At 35.0% G+C, this 19,444-nt stretch overlaps 1 protein-coding gene across 1 annotated transcript; it reads right to left on the reverse strand.

Moving 5' to 3' along the window:
- Window positions 1-5,543: 5,543 nt before the first annotated feature.
- On the reverse strand, window positions 5,544-18,784 carry LOC140435171 (glucose dehydrogenase [FAD, quinone]-like). The gene is made up of 3 exons (XM_072523924.1): window positions 18,589-18,784; window positions 7,084-7,299; window positions 5,544-7,028 (listed from the first exon to the last, which is right to left on the reverse strand). The coding sequence occupies exons 1-3, from the start codon at window positions 18,755-18,757 to the stop codon at window positions 5,575-5,577; spliced, it is 1,839 nt and encodes a 612-aa protein (XP_072380025.1). The 5' UTR covers window positions 18,758-18,784; the 3' UTR covers window positions 5,544-5,574.
- Window positions 18,785-19,444: the final 660 nt, after the last annotated feature.

The following is a 19,444-nucleotide window of genomic DNA, read 5'->3' on the forward strand; positions in this document are numbered from 1 at the left end:
TATTTCTTTAATATTTCTGATAACATTTCGTCCATTTTATTTATAAAAGTTTGTGTATCTTTTGATGATCTGTAAAAACAGCCAACAGTTATAATGTTATTTTGATAATGTACTAGGGTGGTCTGATAACTACTTAGCCTACAAAAGAAAAACGAAAATTTTAGAAAAGTGGCGATTTATTTCTCAACATTGTCCACTTTTAGCTCCATACACTTAGCTCCAGCGATACTCCAACTTCTTTAACCCGTCTGAAAAATACGTTTTCTCGAGGTCTGCAAAGTTGGCTTCCGTGGCGGCGATAACCTCCTGTATCGACTTAAATTTCTGCCCGGCGAGAGCCTTTTTTAAGTTTGGAAACAAAAAAAAGTCACACGGGGCCAAATCTAAAGAATATGGTGGATAGGAAAACAGTTCGTAGCCCAATTCGACCAATTTCGTCATGACGACGGCTGAAGTATGAGCGGGTTTGTTGTCATGGTGGAAGAGCACTTTTTATTCACTAAATGGTTTGGTTTTTTTCTCCAATTTGGCGTCGAATCAGCCCAATAATTCGGCGTACTAGAACACTGTGACTGTTTTACCATTTTTCAAGGAGTCGACGTAGAACAGTCCTTATGAATCCCAGAAAATGGTGGTCATCACCTTTCCGGCTGATAAGAAAAGTGATGGCCACCATTCATAGTACGTTCCATGGCTCCTTCGAAATACGTTCGCCGGGTGCCACCACTGTTTCGACTGTTTTTTGGTCGGTAGTGTATACCAATGGATTCATGTTTCGTCAATGGTTACGAAACGATGTGGAACCTCCTTTAGATTACACTTAAATAGCGTCAAACACTGCTCTGAAGTGGTCTTATGGTTAAGCTTTGTTGTCCGCAATGAGTAAATGCGGCAATCATCGCGTCGGCAGCTTTCTCATGCCCAAATTTCACGCAAAATATGACATACTCGATCTTTTGAGATGGTTACTGTCTCAGCTATCTCGCGTACTTTTAGTCGACGGTCTGCTAATATGTGATTGTAGATTTTTGTCACGTTATCCTCCGTGGTAAATTTCTCTTGAAATAGTGGCGCCATCGAGCGGTGAGGATAGGTACTTATCTGACCGCCTACGTACACTAAGTAACTAATTATAGAATAATACTTTCAACTATTACAATGTTTTTCCTTTTTCAAGCTTTGGGACCATTCAGTAGAGGATCTAGACATTTGCCTTGGGAAGGGGGGGCACTTTCAATGAAACACCAACCAAAATACACATAAAGAAGATAAACCCAAACTTCATACACGACATAAATGATACGTTTTCTTTAATTTTGGACCTTTCTGGGGAGAATTTTCTAATTTTCCCCCGTGTATTTTCCAGTGGGATCATTAAACAATTCTAAAATGTTTTCACTAGTAATCATTTTTTTCTTAAAAGCAGCAGTTGAATAGTAAGAGTACTGCAATTAATTGTATTAGAAGAAGATGAACAACGGACATTAAAAGTCACGGTTCGATTTATTTAGTCTTTTATTAATCATACATCATACTTTATTTCATTTTTAAATACAGACTAATCATAATCATAAAATCATAAGAGACACTTCTAGTAAATCTACTAAATGTATTAGTCGTCGGTGACTCAACCGAAGTTTCGGAAAAGTATATACAGTCCATCAGCTAGATCTTTGCACAAGTATGACATTATTTACAATATATTTTTGACATTACGTCACTTTCCTACTGACAGAAATTAAATCGATGAACTTAAGCGGCCTGTCCATAGGGTTTAAAAATGGCAGTGCGGAATACAGTATACGACATGTACCAACAAAGTAAGTACCAATTTCTTCAATTTGATATTGATAATAAACCAGAAGGTACTTTTTAATCAATACTTTATACAAATGCATGTTGTAAAAAAAGACATAAAAGACTGATTTATTCTGTTCGTCTGCACTCAAAAACTTTTTAACATCGGTTTCCTTCATTTTTTCACATCCCGTCAGATTCTTTACCAGTTCAGCAATCTCTTCTTCGTTGGAAGTTTTATTAGTACCTTTCTCTGGTTCCCTCCCATCAATTCATCAGATGCTTTGTTTTCTAACAGCTTTTCCATGACCTTACCATTGTTATTGGTTTTATGTCATCCCATGTTTGGGCCACTCACATCACCACCTCCAACATGTCCACCTTTTTTAGAGTCTCTATAACGTTTTCTCTTTCATCCATTCCAGCAATCAACGTCGTCAGTAACTTTCCTCAATAGACACGTTTTATAGATTCTATAACAGCTTGGTCCATAGGCTGACAGAGGATGTCACATTTAGGGGCAAAAAAGACACTTTATTTCGCCATCTTTTAATTCATCTGGGTCGGAGAGAGTGCGTTGTCCAACAGCACGATTGCCTTTGTCGATAGATTGTTTTTTGCTAAATGTTTTTAACCTTTGGTACAAATTGATTATGAAATCACTCTTTAAATAGAAGACTGTTCATCCAAGCACTCTTTTAATGACGGCACCAAACCAAACTTCCGATAAATCATAGAGGGAGTTTGTGAAATGCTGTATCGTTGCTGCAGACTAAAATTGTCACTTTTTCCTTTTTCTTCTTGAATCCTGGTGCACTGTCTTCTTGTTTTGTGGCCAGAGTGTAGGTAGGCAGCATTGTATAATTAAGACCTGTTTCGTCACAATTGTAAAACTGATCTTCGGTAATTCCTTTTTCTTCTAGTAAGCTGTGGAAGGTCTTTTTGAAGACTTCGACAACTTCAGGTACAGCAGACAGTTTCTCACTACATATCTGTAGCATCCGCACACCGTACCGATTTTTCCAATTCTCCAACCATCCTTCACTTGCCTTTAAAACATTATCATATCTAATTTCTTTGTTAAAGTGTAAGGCTTTTTCTTTTAACATAGGCCCTGAGATTGGTAATCCTCTCTTTTGGGTGAACCAAAGTTACAAACACTGATTTATATGGTTGTTAAGGTCTTTTTTATCACTTTTAGTTTCTTTATCCCAGTTGTTGAAGCCTGCGATGAGCACCATTTTTCAGCATTGTTTCTAGATTTTTTTTAGTCACACATAGTGCTAGTCCCTAGCTCCATTTTAACAGCAATCTTCTTAGCCGTTTTACCAGCATCTAGCATTTTCAACGCATGAAACGTTTCTTCCATTGTTATAATTTTTTTTTCTTTTTCTTAGCCCTATCACCACGAAAACGATGGACAAACAACGAACAAACAACGATCACAATGTCAAGCAGGTTGTTGCATTTATTTTATATTTATAAAACACCGAAAAATATTCTTAGTCTTTTTGCGTCGCTGATATTGATAATATAAACATTTTTTGTCTGTTTATAATAACAAAAATTGCTATTTTGTTTGATTTTGATTCCGCCTACTAGATATTTGCGCATTAAATAAACAGGAATCTTTCCGTTTATGTTTATACCATACCGATTTGGGAGGATGAGGCCACTCTTCATTGGGATAGCGGCGATAGCAGTCAGTTTCATCGTTTAGTCCGGATTTTCGTAAAATTCGTTAGTTATTCGTTTTTGTTATCGGAAATTCGAGTGAGTAGTCAAAAAAATGAGATGCAGATTGTGTTCTGAAACGTAGGGTTGGTTCTCGGCAGATAGTTTCAAAAAAACCGGTAAAATTTTTGTTAAATTCTATGAGTTGGTGGTGTTTAATTCCTCCATGGAAGGAGGTGAATTTAATCTCAAAATGCTATTTGGCAGTTTTTCTAAAGTGAGATAATCACCGGCCTGTTGCTGTATTCCGTGCCACAGGGTTTGAAAAACAGCGTTTTCAAAGTTTTAAGAGGTCCACATGGTTTTAAACGAAATACATGAAAATAGGTACGCAACCACTAATACTACGGCCACTTGTAATAGAAAACGACGTCATCGAAGCAGTTAACGAATTTGTATACCTGTGAACGCTCGTCAATACTGAAAATGACACTACTGCAGAGATAAACCGCAGAATTTGCACGGCTAATAGATGCTATTTTGGGCTTAATCTCCTTTTTAAATCTACAGTTATATCAAGAAATACAAAAGTAAAACTCTACAAAACAATAATACGCCCAGTCCTAACAAATGGTTCAGAAACCTGGACTTTAACAAAAAGCAATGAAAACATGTTAGGATGTTTCGAAAGAAAAATACTAAGGCGAATCTTTGGAGCGGTAAATGAAAATAGTGTCTGGAGAAGAGGATACAACTTCGAACTCTATAGAATATACCATCAACCAGATATCGTAAAACACATTAAGATAGGACGTCTGAGGTGGGTAGGCTATGTAATGCGGATGGAGCAAACCATCTAGGCTAGAAAAACGCTCCTTGATAGACCTATTGGTCAAAGAAGAAGAGGAAGACCCAGAACAAGAATCCTAGATAACATAGATCAAGATATGAGAAATTTTTAAATACGTGCTTGGCGGAGGAAGGCGATGGATAGGGACGACTGGAAAAAAATTCTTGAGGAGGCTAGGACCCACACAGGGTTGTAAAGCCAAAATGATGATGACATGGTTTTAAGGGAAAATTGAGTAGCCGAGTTTTGAAGAATACGTAGTGTTATCATCAGGATAACCTGAAGTCCAATTCGATGTTTGACCTCCCCAAGATTTGTCCATTTAGTGTCTACATGGGTCAATCCAGATCATTTGAAGATTGTGTGGGACAGTGTGTTTGATTTTTATCCAGTTCTAAGGAAAGAAAAGCCTTTCTTTCTAACCAGCAAGAGGATTTTTTTAAACGGCTTCCATTCTAAATAGTTTAAAAATCTTCTTGTGTATTGTTGTTCAGGAAATCTCTGTAAGTAATTTTTTGATTTCTTTTTTGTGTAGTTAGTTTCTCCAGTCCCTCAAATAAAGAAACCTTTATCCACGACTTAGCTCTCCAACCAAAATACGAGTAGCCGTTCGCAAACGTTTCAGTTTATTTGCTTACCCTTTCTCCAGCCCAGTTATTGTTCAGTTCCTCCTTTTAACCCCCTATAAGCAAATATAGAATTGTTACAAGGTATGAATCTGAACAATTTCACGCCAAACAACTGTCGCCAGTCGCACAAGTTCGAAAAATTCCTCTATCAATCTCCTCAACAGTAGTAAAAATAAAGTCATTATTTATTCCAAAAACAATATTTAACACTGACTAAACAAAATGATGAAGATGATGGAGCCTAGTTTTTATATCATAACCCATCTACTTAGCTGCTTATATGCATTGAAAACACTTTTATTTCTGATTACTACGGTTTAAATATTTTTATTATTTACTGTAGATGATATTGGAGAACCAGTAGGTTTTCAAAAAATTTAAAATCACTTTATACCCAGTTTATATATTGTACCCAATATCACTGTATACCCAGTTTTTAAAATGCAACTAATGAAATAAAAGGGAAATATGAAAACGTCCATTGTTATATATTAGCCATTTTCTAAATGCCCGAAGTACTCCAGATTTCTATTCTTGGTGTTTTTATAAAATCTTATAATGCTAAAAATAAACAGACAATAATCTAATAAATGTATAAAAATAAGAAGAAATTTATTGTACAACTTATATTTTGTTATAATTTTTCTTAATTACATCTGAAATTTTTTCTGCAATCATATACACTGCAGCCATTAGATGGCCCCTCGTTATATCTGGAACTACCCCAGCATCAACTATTCTTAGATTTTTAAAGGTATGCACCAGACAGTTTTTATCCACAACAGAATCAGCTGCTGACGGACCCATTCTCGTCGTACTAGCGGGATGGTATTCGGTTGAGGTCATATGTTTAAAAGCACAGTACCAGTACTCTCTATCATTGTCTTTCAGGTGTTCACAATTTGGTTGTTTGCTGATAAAAGTAGCTCCGATGCTTTTAAAGGCTTCAGTATCAGCCAGTGACAAAATATATTTTATACCTTTATACATTGTTTCGAGATCTTGGCCTTTGGGATCAGAAAAGTAATTTAAATCTATTAAAGGAAAATCGAGAATGTTGTTAGATTTAAGAGTTACACTTCCATGTGATTTGGGTTTCATTAACGACATCAAAATACCGATATCGGTCAAAGGATTATAATTGTCATACTGTTTGGCAAATTTATCTTGAAAATTATACGCGGCCTTTAAATCTCCTGGCACACCAAATGGAGGAGCAAAGTTTAGAAACTCTATATCAGCTTCACCATCGGTGATGGTATCAACATTAATAAAAGCGAGATGTTCTAAGGAAGCACCATTCGTAAGAGGAGCTTTACCTTCTAAATATAATTGAAGGTTTTCTTTTAAAGAATTATTGGGTGCAGATATATTTGTTCTGAAATAAATATTAACAAATAAAGGATGATCTAGTAGATGTTGGCCTACTGCTGGTAGATCTGCAATAACCGGAATTGCTAGGTCTTTGAGTTGTTTTTTAGGACCAATTCCAGAAAGCATTAAAAGTTGTGGAGTGTTGATAGCTCCTGCAGATAATATTACTTCCTTCTTGGCTTTAGCCTTATAGATTTTTCCATTCTTGACAAAAGTAACTCCTTTGGCCTTATGCTTTGTTAACAATATTTGATTAACAGCTGCATTAAGAACTATTTTTAAATTATTTCTATTTTTAATAGCATCAAGGAAAGCATGCTCACTTGTTTGATGCTTGTGGTCTTTTTGATTAAACTGAACTTTGGAAACTCCAAGCTGATGTTCTCCATTATAATCTACTTCTTTTAAACCTTTTTCCATATGAGCTTTTAGAACTGTCTCACCCATCGTCGAATTTGGCGATGTATGATTAACAAACAGTACGCCTTCTGTTCCGTGGTAGTATTTGTCGTACGATTCCATTGCCACATATTCCGATTTTTTAAAGTACGGAAGAACTTCTTCGTATGACCATCCAGGGTTACCCATTGCTACCCAACTGTTGAAGTCTGAAGGACTTCCTCTAGCGTATATAGCAGCATTTAAAGTAGTACAACCTCCTATTACTTTTCCTCTTGGATACATACATTGGTGATTTTCCATCCCTAGAATGATTTAGTTAATTATAATTCAATTTATTGACAATAAAGTACTAAATACCTTGACAACACGTAGTTTGTGGAGATGTTAGATACCCCCAATTCATGTCTGTTTGTTGTAGGTAATTGTTAAACTCAGGAACATCGCTAAAGTCATCAGTCTCACCTCCAGCCTCTAACAATAATATTTTCCATGAGCTTATTTCGGATAATCGGTTAGCTAAAACTGATCCGGCTGCGCCAGCACCAACAATAATAAAATCATAGCGGCCAAAATCTAAAAAAGTAAAATGTCAAAAATTTGTTTTGCCAATATTTTGGTAATATCTTATTACAAAAGCAATTACTACCGGAGAAAAAATCAGAAATATTCGAAAAAATATTTATATCGGATTTCTTTTTGCTAATGCCAAATTTTATTTGATGTCACATGTTCTACAGGATTAAAAGTACAATATTGTTCCACTTCTTGAAAATAACTTTATTTAACACCAACTTGTTTACAATACTTAATACAATGACAACTATAAAAACTTTACTAGATATTTCATGAATTTTCGATGTCATCTTGATTGTTCTCGAACTACTTCTTCTTTTTCGTCATGGAACTTTTTCTATATGAGATCAATCTTACAGAACTTACGTAATATTGCTCCCTTCTATATAGTTATTCGCCTCGGATAACTGGACTATCAGGGATCGATTGCAGTCAACAGGGTGGATCAGTTCCATGGTAGGAAGCTAGTCTCTCGATATGAACTACCTTGGGTTTACTTCTAGCTGAAAACTGGATGCGGTAAATTATACAGTTTATTTTTTGCAGGACGGTGTACAAGCCTTTCCAGTTTCGTTGAAATTTCGGACTTAGTCCTTTCTTACGTGTGGGATTGTATAACCATACTGGGTCACCTCTTTCGAAAGTTGCACCTGTAGCATGCATGTTAAGCCTGGCCTTGGCTTTATCACTTTGTAGCTTTAAACTTTTACGAGCAAATTCTTAGACTTTTTTCAACTTTTTTTTCAAATGTTCGATGTACGTCAGTAATGAAAGTTCCTCTTCGCAAAGAGGCAATCTTGAGGACGCTTCATTTCTCTTCAGGTGATCATCATCGATGGAAAATAATAACCGGTCGCTTCATGTCTGGAACTTCTATAGGCCAACAGGAATAGAGAAATTAAAGTATACCAATCTATTTGATCATCAGCAACAAACATTGAAAGGTATTGACAAACAGTTCTATTATGTCTTTCGACCATTCCGTCTGATTGTGAGTGGAGAGGCGTAGTGCGAGTTTTCTTAATACCCAAGATTGTCATTAATGTTTGCCATAATTCTGATTCAAAATTTCGTCCTTGATTAGAATGTAACTCTAAAGGAACTCCAGGTCTTGATATGACGTGTTTTATGAATGCTTCTGCTATGTAGTCGCTACATTGCGACCATTATGTACTTGTTCTCTCTCTCTGTTATCGGAACGGAAGTATACCGAAAATTTTCACTGCGAGTCCGGCACTTCGGAAATATATTGTGACATTTTACCACGACTTCTTGTTAGAAGAAGTTTTTTCTACCATTACATAAATCACATTTTTTACACCAATTTTCTACACCTCGGCAGTAACTGATCTATTAAAATCTGTCTCGAACTCTGGCAAATGTTGTTTTAACTCCGAAATGTCCTCCCGAAAGGCTGCTATGAAGTTCTTGTAATACACTTATAATGTGGGATTTTGGCAGTAGCACTTGTTGTACTTTATCAGGACTCTCCCACTTCCGATACAATAAACTAAAGATACAGAGAAATAGAAATAGAAAGATACAGAGATTTCCACTGAGCCCAAAACGTCTTTATAGTACCACTCTATTTGGTTACGTCTTACCAAATAGGTCTTACTCCATTTTTAAGCCATTCTCGTATTACTCTTTAAGTCATTCATTATCTTTCTTTTGACTCTTTTTGAGGTTTTCGAGAAAAGTCTAATAGTTATCTTCTTTCTGTTAAACTGTAGTTCTCTGCAGACTTCTTTGGTTACGTTCTCTCTTTCTTTAAACGGACACTGAATATGAATCTTTAATTCATTTAAAGCTTGTTGGAATTCTTGTAATTGTTGATTCTGAAAAATTGTTATCTGCTCTCTTAACTGTTCTATTTCTTTTTTTTTTTTTTCAAATGTCACTCCCATGCGCAAACCGTAAAAAGATGGGAAGAAGGGAAAGGATGTAAACTTGCCAGGGTAACACTAAGTAACCTTGAAGAGTCAACATCTAAGAAGTACTTGGGAATGACCAGGAAAAACCTACGTTTGGCAGTTGGTTTTTTAACTGGTCATTGTCAACTAAGCAAACACCTCCATACACTGGGGCTAGCAGACACACCTCTATGTAGGAAGTGTGAACGAGAAGACGAAACTGTAGAGCATGTCCTATGTGAATGCCCAGAGTTATCGTTAATACGAGAGTACGCGTTCGGCGAGTCCTGGCCAACACCTGCCCACATAAGAGAGATGTCTCCTGGTGACTTGTCCACCTTCCTAGAATTGGCAGGATGGACAATGAGCTAAGGGTGACAGCTCCCTGGGAGGATGCACAATGGGTCAATTGTGGCCTAAGTGCTGTGAAACTTAACTCGCCCTCCCTACTCTACAGATACAGATACAGAACTGTTCTATTTCATTTTTACTAATTGTTAGTTGCTCCTTCAAATGTGCAACTTCAGATTCCAGAGTTTCTCTTCTGTGGTCACTTGTGGAAAATCAATTTCTTGGAGACATATATCTACTAGTATTTCTAGTAGGACTATGTAACGGTCTTCTAAATGTCGATTCTGACCTCATTATTTGGTTCTTCTGTCCTTGCCAGGGATTGGATTCTGCAATTATTTTACAAAAGCCCTATTCTTCCGCATTTAAAACATCTTCTGTTTTGATTTTGAGATTTTTGTTGAAGATTTTGCAGGATGCATATCCCATATCTGGGATAAAATTGGTTCTTGGTTATCTGCAGTTGTGACTTCTTAATTTTCTCGAAATCTTACTTCTTTTAATTTTGGGCTAAATCCACTTGCTAGATGCTATCATCAAGTCCTCGTAGAGACTTTGTCTCAGGACCAGCAACTTCATGTAAAGTCGTACGTTGCCATGTTATCAAATCCACTGGTAACTTTAACATCTTAATATATAAGATCGAATAATGTAAACTAAATTTTAACCTATAACTTTTAACGGGTTTTTACCCAGATATTTAGTGGCTCAAAAACGTGTACACCTAGACACTGATGATGGAATATGGATTCCGAAAACGTTTTGTCTTTATGATATAGCCCGATTGGGTTTTTTAATTATATACCTTTTATAAGAATTTGAAGAAATTCTTAGTTTCTGAGTTTCTGGAGGGGTCAAATTTTCGTTGGAACACACTGTATAATAAAAAAGTTATACATTTCGTGGTTGGAGTAAATGGACTCCTTGAGGGGGAAGGTGGTTTTCAGGAGTACCTTAGTTTATAGAGCTTTCCTGTATCTGATATCTTGTAGTTTTTATTATAAGTAAGACTAACGTACTGGGGCCTGACGATGAGGCAAATATTAGCCTTAAAACCGGTAGCAAAAAATTTAACATCATTAAATAATAAAAACTACCTGAGGTTGTGAGTATTGACTCATTTTTCATATACTGAAATGTGAAGTAGTTTACCAAATTCAAATTCTTAGAATTTAGATCCTTAAACATTTACAGAATTATTTAATAAGGATATAAGTCGGTTCTGATAACTTACAAATTATCAATAATAGAAGATTTATAAGGGGGAATTGATTTATTACTTTACCATTATTTTTAAAAGGTCGTTAGGATAATGAAGGCACTATACTTCTGAACATTCCCTACTAGAGGACATGTGGTACCTACATGCACTAACATGTCACATGAACTAAGGCATTGCAATAAATCATAAGCAGCAGTCAAGGTGTTAACAATTTACATTGTTATTAATACGTTGATTACAAACAGAACATACTGGTCTAACTTATTCTTTAGATTGAGTTCGAAATTCAAATCAAAAATTAGTATATTAAACATGTATTTAACTTTGTCCTAAAAAAAGGTGTAATTAAAGAAATAGATGTCAACTTATCTGGAAAAAAAATTAGTCCAACTCATTAAACTAAATTTGAAAACCACCTTGAAATTTTAAAAATTAAGAGAATGATAAGAGAAATACGTAAATAAATCAATAATTCCAACTGCTAACACTATCATTTGAATAACAAACGATTCATTATCAAGTAATTAGAGAAAAACTTATTAAGGTTATAGATATATATGTAACTCCAAAAATATGGACTAATATGTAGTTAAATTTTAATAAAATTCATGCATAAAAATATTACAAATAACAAAAATTAAACCGAAATATATTGTTATCCATATATGGCATGTCTCGCAAAACAGAAAAAAACAAAGTAGGTTATCGATGGAAGGCAACTGTAAATACGTATTTCTGACTCTAATAATCCAACAACCTATCTAGAGACAACAACAAAAGCCATCATCAATAAGCCTCTCTTTTGTTGCCATAAAACAATCTCTAATTCCTCTTGAAAAGTCTTCCAGAACACCTCGAATATATAGTCTACCCAAAATTCTCAAACCCGCTATCCCTCTACGTTCCATTTTCAGTGCATGCAACTGCCCTACATAATCATTGGCCAAGTACTTGGCCAAAACTCTACAACCTTTCGCCAAAAACGCTTCATCCTTCGTCAAAAATTCCTTTCATTTTATCGAACTTCTTAAACAGTACCCTATCTCACCGTCAGACATTCTAGTAAGTTTCGATTCCATTTAACTCTTTACAAACATTCCAATAGATGAAACTCAAAAATTTTTGAAAACTAAATACAGTATCCAGCAAGACCACTTATCTCTCATTAAACATTGTATGTCCAATATTTCATATTCAAAAATCAAGTCTAAAGACAAGTAAATGGTGCCCCAATGGGCTTCTCACTATCTCCAGTAATTCTCAATATCTTTATGGAAGACTTGGGGACCCGAGCAGTATCCAAATCAATGCCCAAACCCACATGTTGGCTACGATATGTTGACGATACATTCGTCCTTTAATCCTACAGTATGGATGCTTTGGTGTCTTTTCAAACCCATCTGAATGGTATACATCCTAGTATCCAGTTTACGATGGAGGTGAAAACTGATTCATCCTTACCGTTTCGTGACGTTATCATAAACCTCATCATCTACCTTCACAAATTAATTAAGTCATCAATACACTTGTTTCCAGATCAATACGCATTTACAATGATGCAACTAGACTCGCTGAGCTCTCTAGTTTAAAACAAGCCCTCGTCCAAAACGGTTATCTCCCAATCTCCCACTCAATCTCAACCCTAAGAATGATACCCTCATCATACGAAAGCTTTTCTTGCTTACATCAAAGCTGTCAATGACAAAATCGATAAAATTCTTAAATCAAGAGAAATAAGGACAATATTTACTCCCAACAAAAACTTCCATTTCTTGTCCTATCAATCAAAGACAACATTCCAAATGAACAACACGGATTTTACGAAATTCCTTGTACAGACTGTCCTGTAAACACAATATAAGAAATATTCTCCAACACCATGTACAGCACCACTGATGATGATGATGATGATATTTGCCTATGTTGAGCGTCCTCTTTCTACAAATATTTGCGTTCCAATGCCTTCATGATATTTTCACTCCAGCACAATCTTGGTCTCCCCCATTTCCATCCGTAGCTGTCCGAACCACTTAAGACTTTTCCTTTCTATTCTATCAGTTAACGTGTCTATGGCATTTAATCTACTTCTGATGGCCTCGTTGGTAATTCTGTCAGGCCTTAATATTCTGGCGCTCCTTCGAAAATAATCCATGATGTTACTATAATCTTTTGAGAAGATTATAGTAACATCAAAGCAAAGAAGAAAAGAGAACATATAGCTGCAAGCAACATCTCTCTTAATTTCTAGAAGTATTTCGCAAAAAATTAGCAACTATTTGAAATAAAATGTGAAAGAACGGCATTAGTCACATAATCAGGAAACACATTAGAGACTACACTTTTTAAAAGGACTCTCACTTCTTCTAAGGTGAAAATTCACTCATTCCAGATACCTACGGCATCAAAGGAGTTGAACTCTGTGAAGATTATTTATTTTCTATGTCATCGAACTCTAAGTGGCATGGTATGCTGGAGTATCTCAAAAAATTTTTGTATATCTCTGGACGTTTTTTTACATGGGTACAGCTTTCAATGTGATCTTTATCCAGATTTAAGACAGTATAAGCAGGACTGAGCTCTTCTGTGACTCTTTTCATGCTTTCTGCATATCTTATAGAGGTGTTCTTTCTGAATGTTTTACGTCCTTTAACAGATTCTTTAGGAATAACAGGAATTACAGGAATAACAAAAGAATGTACAAAAATATTCGGAGACAAATAAGAACCGAAATACGACAGGCCGAAGAAAATTGGTTAAAAACACAGTGTGAAGAGATACAGTTGTTGGAACAGAAACACGATACATTTAATATGCATAAAAAGGTAAAACAAGCAGCTGGTCTTCAAAAATCTAACACAGCTAACAAACTGCAAGATCAACAGGTGAACATCATCACAGAAAGAAATCAAGAAGAACTCTTTAATGATAATAGGTCCGAAAAACCTCCGTCCTACATATGTAATGACCACTTACCAATCACATCAGATGAAGTGGAAAAAGCAATATCACATCTAAAAGATGGCAAAGCTCCTGGATCTGACAATCTATATGCGGAACTCATAAAGCTATTTAACACCGACGATACTCAAAAACTAACAAAAATATTCAATGACATATATTTAAACGGAGTAATAACAAGATCATGGCTGAAGTCAACATTTATTGCTCTACCAAAGAAAACAAAATCCATATCCTGCAATGATTTCCGGACCATTAGCTTAATGAGCCACATTTTAAAGTTATTTCTAAAAATCATACCTCAAAGGATATATAGACAATGCGAAAAAAAATCAGCCGTACACAGTTTTTTTTTTCGGAACGCACTGGGTACGAGAGAGGTTCTCTTTAGCATACAAGTGCGATTTCAACGATGTAGAGATGTGAATTGCGATATTTATGCATACTTCATTGATTATCATAAAGCATTTTATACAGTAAAACACGACAAGATATTAACAAATAGAGACAAATGGAGATATTAACAAATATTGGGATAAACACCTGTGATCCAAGAATTATTAGCAATCTTTACTAAAATCAAACATCGTCTATCTGTACAGAGGCAGGAGAATCCGATGATATCAAAATCAAACGTGGGGTCCGACAGGGATGTGTACTATCACCCTTGCTGTTGAACATAGAAGCAGAAAGAAACAGAAAGAAGCAGTAGAAGATGTTGAAGCCGGAATTCGAATTAACGGAATATTTATCAATAAAATCAGATACGTAGATGACACGGTGGTATTCGCGGACAGTTATGAAGCACTCCAGGAGTTAATGAATACAATCATAGAAGTGAGTTAGAGATATGGACTTTCACTCAACATTAGGAAAACAAAATGTATGATGATCTCTAAGAAGGAACAGCAAATCGAAAAAATCAGTATGAATGGTCAACCAATCTTCTTCTTCTTCATGTGCCATCTCCTTTAAGAAGGTTGGCAACCATCATGGCAATTCGTACTTTCGATACCGCTGCTCTAAAGAGGTCAACAGAAGTGTAGTTAAACCAATAGAAAGAGTAAAAACTGTAACGTTATAAACGTCACATCTCTATTAATTTATATTTAAATAATTATTTCATTTTAATTTGTTTATTAATTTATTAATTTCTTTATCTTCAGTTTAATTTTTACTATTTTTTATTTATAAAAGTAGTTGGCGCCCTCTGTTTTTCTCTTCTTCCTCTGTCTTTATTTTTTTTCTCTCTTTCTGTCCCATAGAATAAATATTCGCCCTCTCACTTTTGTTCGGCAGACTATTCTGTTCCGTGTTGACTGACAAGCTAGTTTCATGATATCTATAGCAACATTCTATGACATCTGTGCTAACTTCATTCAGTCTCCCACTTTCTGTCAAAACAACTTTTCTGTAGTGGGATTATTTTTTGCCTCTTTTTGAAATTTATAAAAGAAGGCAAAAATTATTATAAGACTCATTTTTATGGTCTACAAATTCTCTTGGGGTAAGTACTTTCATTGTGATAATAATTCTATAATTCTGACCACATTTCCAATATTTGTAACCTTACTTTCTGTCGAAAGCACATTTTTTTTTTCTGATATATGCATTAGGACTCTTTAACAGAATTTAACTAAGTAGTAACATTCATATTTCATTTTATCCTTGCCATACGCTACTTGTTTAAGTGTAGTTTTGTAAGATTGAAAGGAAGTTAAACCTTTCTTTTTGATGTGTTTCTAATGCAAGTTGTTCCTTATCTTTTAGTTTATTGGACGTATCAAAACTTTATTGGTTTACTGGATAGTTTACTGGACATTTTATTGGTTTATTGGATTTATTGGACATATCAAAATTTTATTGGTTTTATTGACATATTTGGATTTGAACAATTGGTCAGGACATACAGCCATGTGTGACTGCAGCTCTCCAAAAGCCACAAATTCTAATTGGAGGACCCAACAGCTAGAACACACAAGCAGCCCATCGAAGCAATAAGTAACACTTATTAACTGTTAAGCTTTGGCAGGGTTAATTATTGTTTTTTTATTCATTTAAATAAATATGTTTGGTTAAAATTTGTCTTATTTGCTATCAACTGAGAACTCAGGTTCAATTCCTAGTTTAAGACAAGACGAACTCACCCTTGAGATACTGAGCTAGGCAAGGTATAGACGATAAGCTCCCATGGTTGATTGAGGTATTATTTTTACAATAGTACTTCAATTCTCTTTGGTAGACTCATCGTTACAAAACGGAAAACGGAATAAAAGGAAAATTGGAACCATTCCCTAGAAATAAAATCTAGGTTAGTGAAAGCAAGATCTGCATTTCATAAAATGCCACGATTTATCAGTATCCATAAAAATCAGGTTACTACGATGTTGTATCTTTCCTATACTGATGTACGGAGTTGAATCGTGGACTCTCACAGACGCTACCTGTAAGAAAATTGAGCCTTTCGAAATGTGGCTTTATCGTAGAATCCTGAAGATATCCTATACCGACCACGTTACTAATCAGGACGTTTTATAAAGAATGCAAAAAGAAAAAGAGTTGTTAACCACAATAAAAATAGCCAAAATTGAATACCTCGGTCACATCATGAGAAACAGCGAAAGATATAGGTTGCTACAATTAATTCTACAAGGAAAAGTAAAAGGAAAATGAGGACCAGGAAGGAAACAGATTTCCTGGCTGAAAAATCTACGTACGTGGTTCAACAAAACAACCACAAACCTTTTCAGAGCAGTAGTTTGCAAAATACAGATTGCCATGATGGTTGCCAACATCCGAAACACATAGGCACTACAAGAAGAAGGAGAACAGGTTCTTAGGAATGATGCCAGTGGTAGAGAAAATTGTTGGTATACTTTGAGTACTTTCCATTTTCCATTGTCTTGTTTTTGAAGAAGATTGAATGCACTATCTTTTCGGTGTATTTAACACACTGATTATTAATGTTAAATATTGCTACGTCAATTGTTGTTCGTCTAGTTAGTTTATCAACTAGTATGAGGTCAGTAAATCAGCATATGCAAAAATTCTAATGTATGAGATTCTACGACATAATTGGCTAGAACTTTAATATTCGCTATTTGTAATAAATCTAAACCAGAGGTTAAATTAAGAACATTTTAATCTTGTGTAAATATTTGTCTTCCAGGATATTGTTAATATAATTTCATAATTATAAAACGTGCCAATACATGATATATGTAGATTACTTACGAATTTTTTTAACATAATAATACACAACAAAATTAAAGTATTTATTAATTTGATTCATTATTCATGAACTTCAATGGACTTAAATATCTTGGAACTAATTAATTAGTTTTATTTTCTTACCTAATTAAACGCTTTTAGGAAAACTGAAATATTGAAAAATAAAGTAATTTAGACTAGTTTTTGTGGCATTGCAAAGTGAAAATATGATAGTAATATTAAGGTACAGTAAAAGCTCCTTCTTCGTGCTTCTTTTATTCCCGATTTCACTATTCGCGGATTGAAAAATGCGATCCAATTCCTATATTCGTGGCCTTACAGTTCTGTATTCGCGGATCGAATGGGTACATAGGTATATACATATGCCTAAATAAAAAGCTTTCGATATGACATTGATGTTCACAACATGTTTGTAGACTTCAAACAGGCATACGGCACAGTCAAAAGGAACAAACTCTACAATATATTGGCTGAATTGGTAATACCACATAAGCTAATTAGACTCATTAAAGCCACAATGGATGAAACTCAGGCATGTGTACGAATACAAAACCACCGGACAGACTTTTTAAAAATTTCGCAGGGACTAAAGCAGATAGATGGGCTGGCCACAACTTTGTTTAATCTGGCACTGGAGTATGCGGTTAGGCAACAAATGCAAACTGGACGAGGAAACCTACTGACCAAAGGAACGGTTCAACTGGCCGCTTGTGCCGATGATATTAATATTATGAGTAGAACATCAACAGGAGCACAGGAAACGCAGAGTTAAAAACGCAAACAAAAAGGCTAAGTCTGGAAACTAACACAGAAAAAACAAAAATAATGATACAGACGAGAAGAAATAGTCCCACAAAACATTATACATGAAGATGACATTGAAATGGTTGGAAAGTTTATATACCTGGGAGTAGAAATATATGCCGACGGATCAGAAGATGGAGAAAGACGGAAGAGAATAACGCAGGCAAACAGAGCTTGCAAATAAATATTGGAATGGGCCGGACATGTGATAAGAATGGGAGAGGATAGGCTACCAAAAAGGAGTACTGAATGCTAGAATACAGGGAAAGAGACCGGTTGGAAAGCTAAGAAAGCGCTGGGAAGACACAGTAAACAGCAATGCACAAGCCCTTTTAGGAGTCCGTGTTTGGAGAAGATCAGCCATAGATAAGCAAGGGTGTAGGCGAAAAATAAAGGAGGTCAAGGCTCAATTTGGGCTGTAGTGCCGTAGAAGAAGAAGAAGGTAGATATGGAGCCCAAGAATATGAAAGAATAATACTGGCACAGATGAGGAAGAAATTATTTAAGGATGAACTAAGAAATAAACTAGAAACTACATAAGTGATAATTACCTATAGAACTGGAAAGATCAACAATAATATATTTAAACTTTGAAAAAAAAAAGAAAAAATTATGCATAATATAATAAATTATAATATGTGAACGAAAATATTTGGCTAAAGCTTAAAAAAAATTAATGCCGGCACATTGAAGAAAAAATTGTTTAAGAATCATATAAATCTCTTATAAAACTTGGTATATAAGTTGCAAAAAATAACAATAATGTAGCAGAATTAAACAGATAAGTAATTGTTTTAAGTTTTTACTAACCGAATATTTTGGTGTCATTTATCCCAAATACTTTTTCATTATTGGTCGGTAATTCAAACTGTTTTATTTGTTCAAATTTTTCAGAAACGAATTCGTAGAATGGTTCAAGCTCCAGCGCCCCACTTGTCAACAAAAACGTAAAAATCACTAGCAGCTTTGCGCGGTACATCGTCGTTTCAAATAAAAACTTTTTATTTGAATTAAAAATCTATATATATGAATGAAAAATTAGTGCTGTGTGAAGAAACCATAGGCGGAGTAATATTTACTATAATAGTATATTAGTACAATCAAAAAATGAGACAAAATTTTAAAACCTCTATTTTATTTGTTTCTAAGCAACTAGAAGTTCCAAAGAGGGAACCTGTTTATTTTAGTAGTATTGTTGCTGAAAGTAAACTAATTATATATGACCTTCGACTGCAGGTGGATGTTTTCCTAAGTTGTCTCATTCTAAAACCTGTTTAAAATAGCTTAATTCTTCCATACTCTTCCAGTTTAAATCACAATGTTTTTACAGATTTTCGTAAAGGTAGAGGTGTGTCTGAAAACATTTTCCATCTGGTCAATAAAATTTCAATGAATATTTAAAAAATGAAGCTAGCGGCGGCTGTTATGCTAGACATGTCTTCAGCATATAAAAAAGTATCTATTACCCAATTATTAGATGCTCTGGGAGATCTCAATTTGCCATTGTTACTTATTGAGTTGAATAAACATATATTGACAAATGGTTCGGTGTTCGTCCGAGATCCTATTTTCTTTAATCTATTGGGGCCAAAAACGGCTAATGTTGGTCTACCTCAAGGTTCTCCTTTGAGTCCAGTATTATTCAACATTGTCATTAACATAATCT

The sequence above is a fragment of the Diabrotica undecimpunctata genome, chromosome 2, assembly GCF_040954645.1.
Source record: "Diabrotica undecimpunctata isolate CICGRU chromosome 2, icDiaUnde3, whole genome shotgun sequence".
In the NCBI taxonomy this organism is placed as follows: Eukaryota; Metazoa; Arthropoda; class Insecta; order Coleoptera; family Chrysomelidae; genus Diabrotica; species Diabrotica undecimpunctata.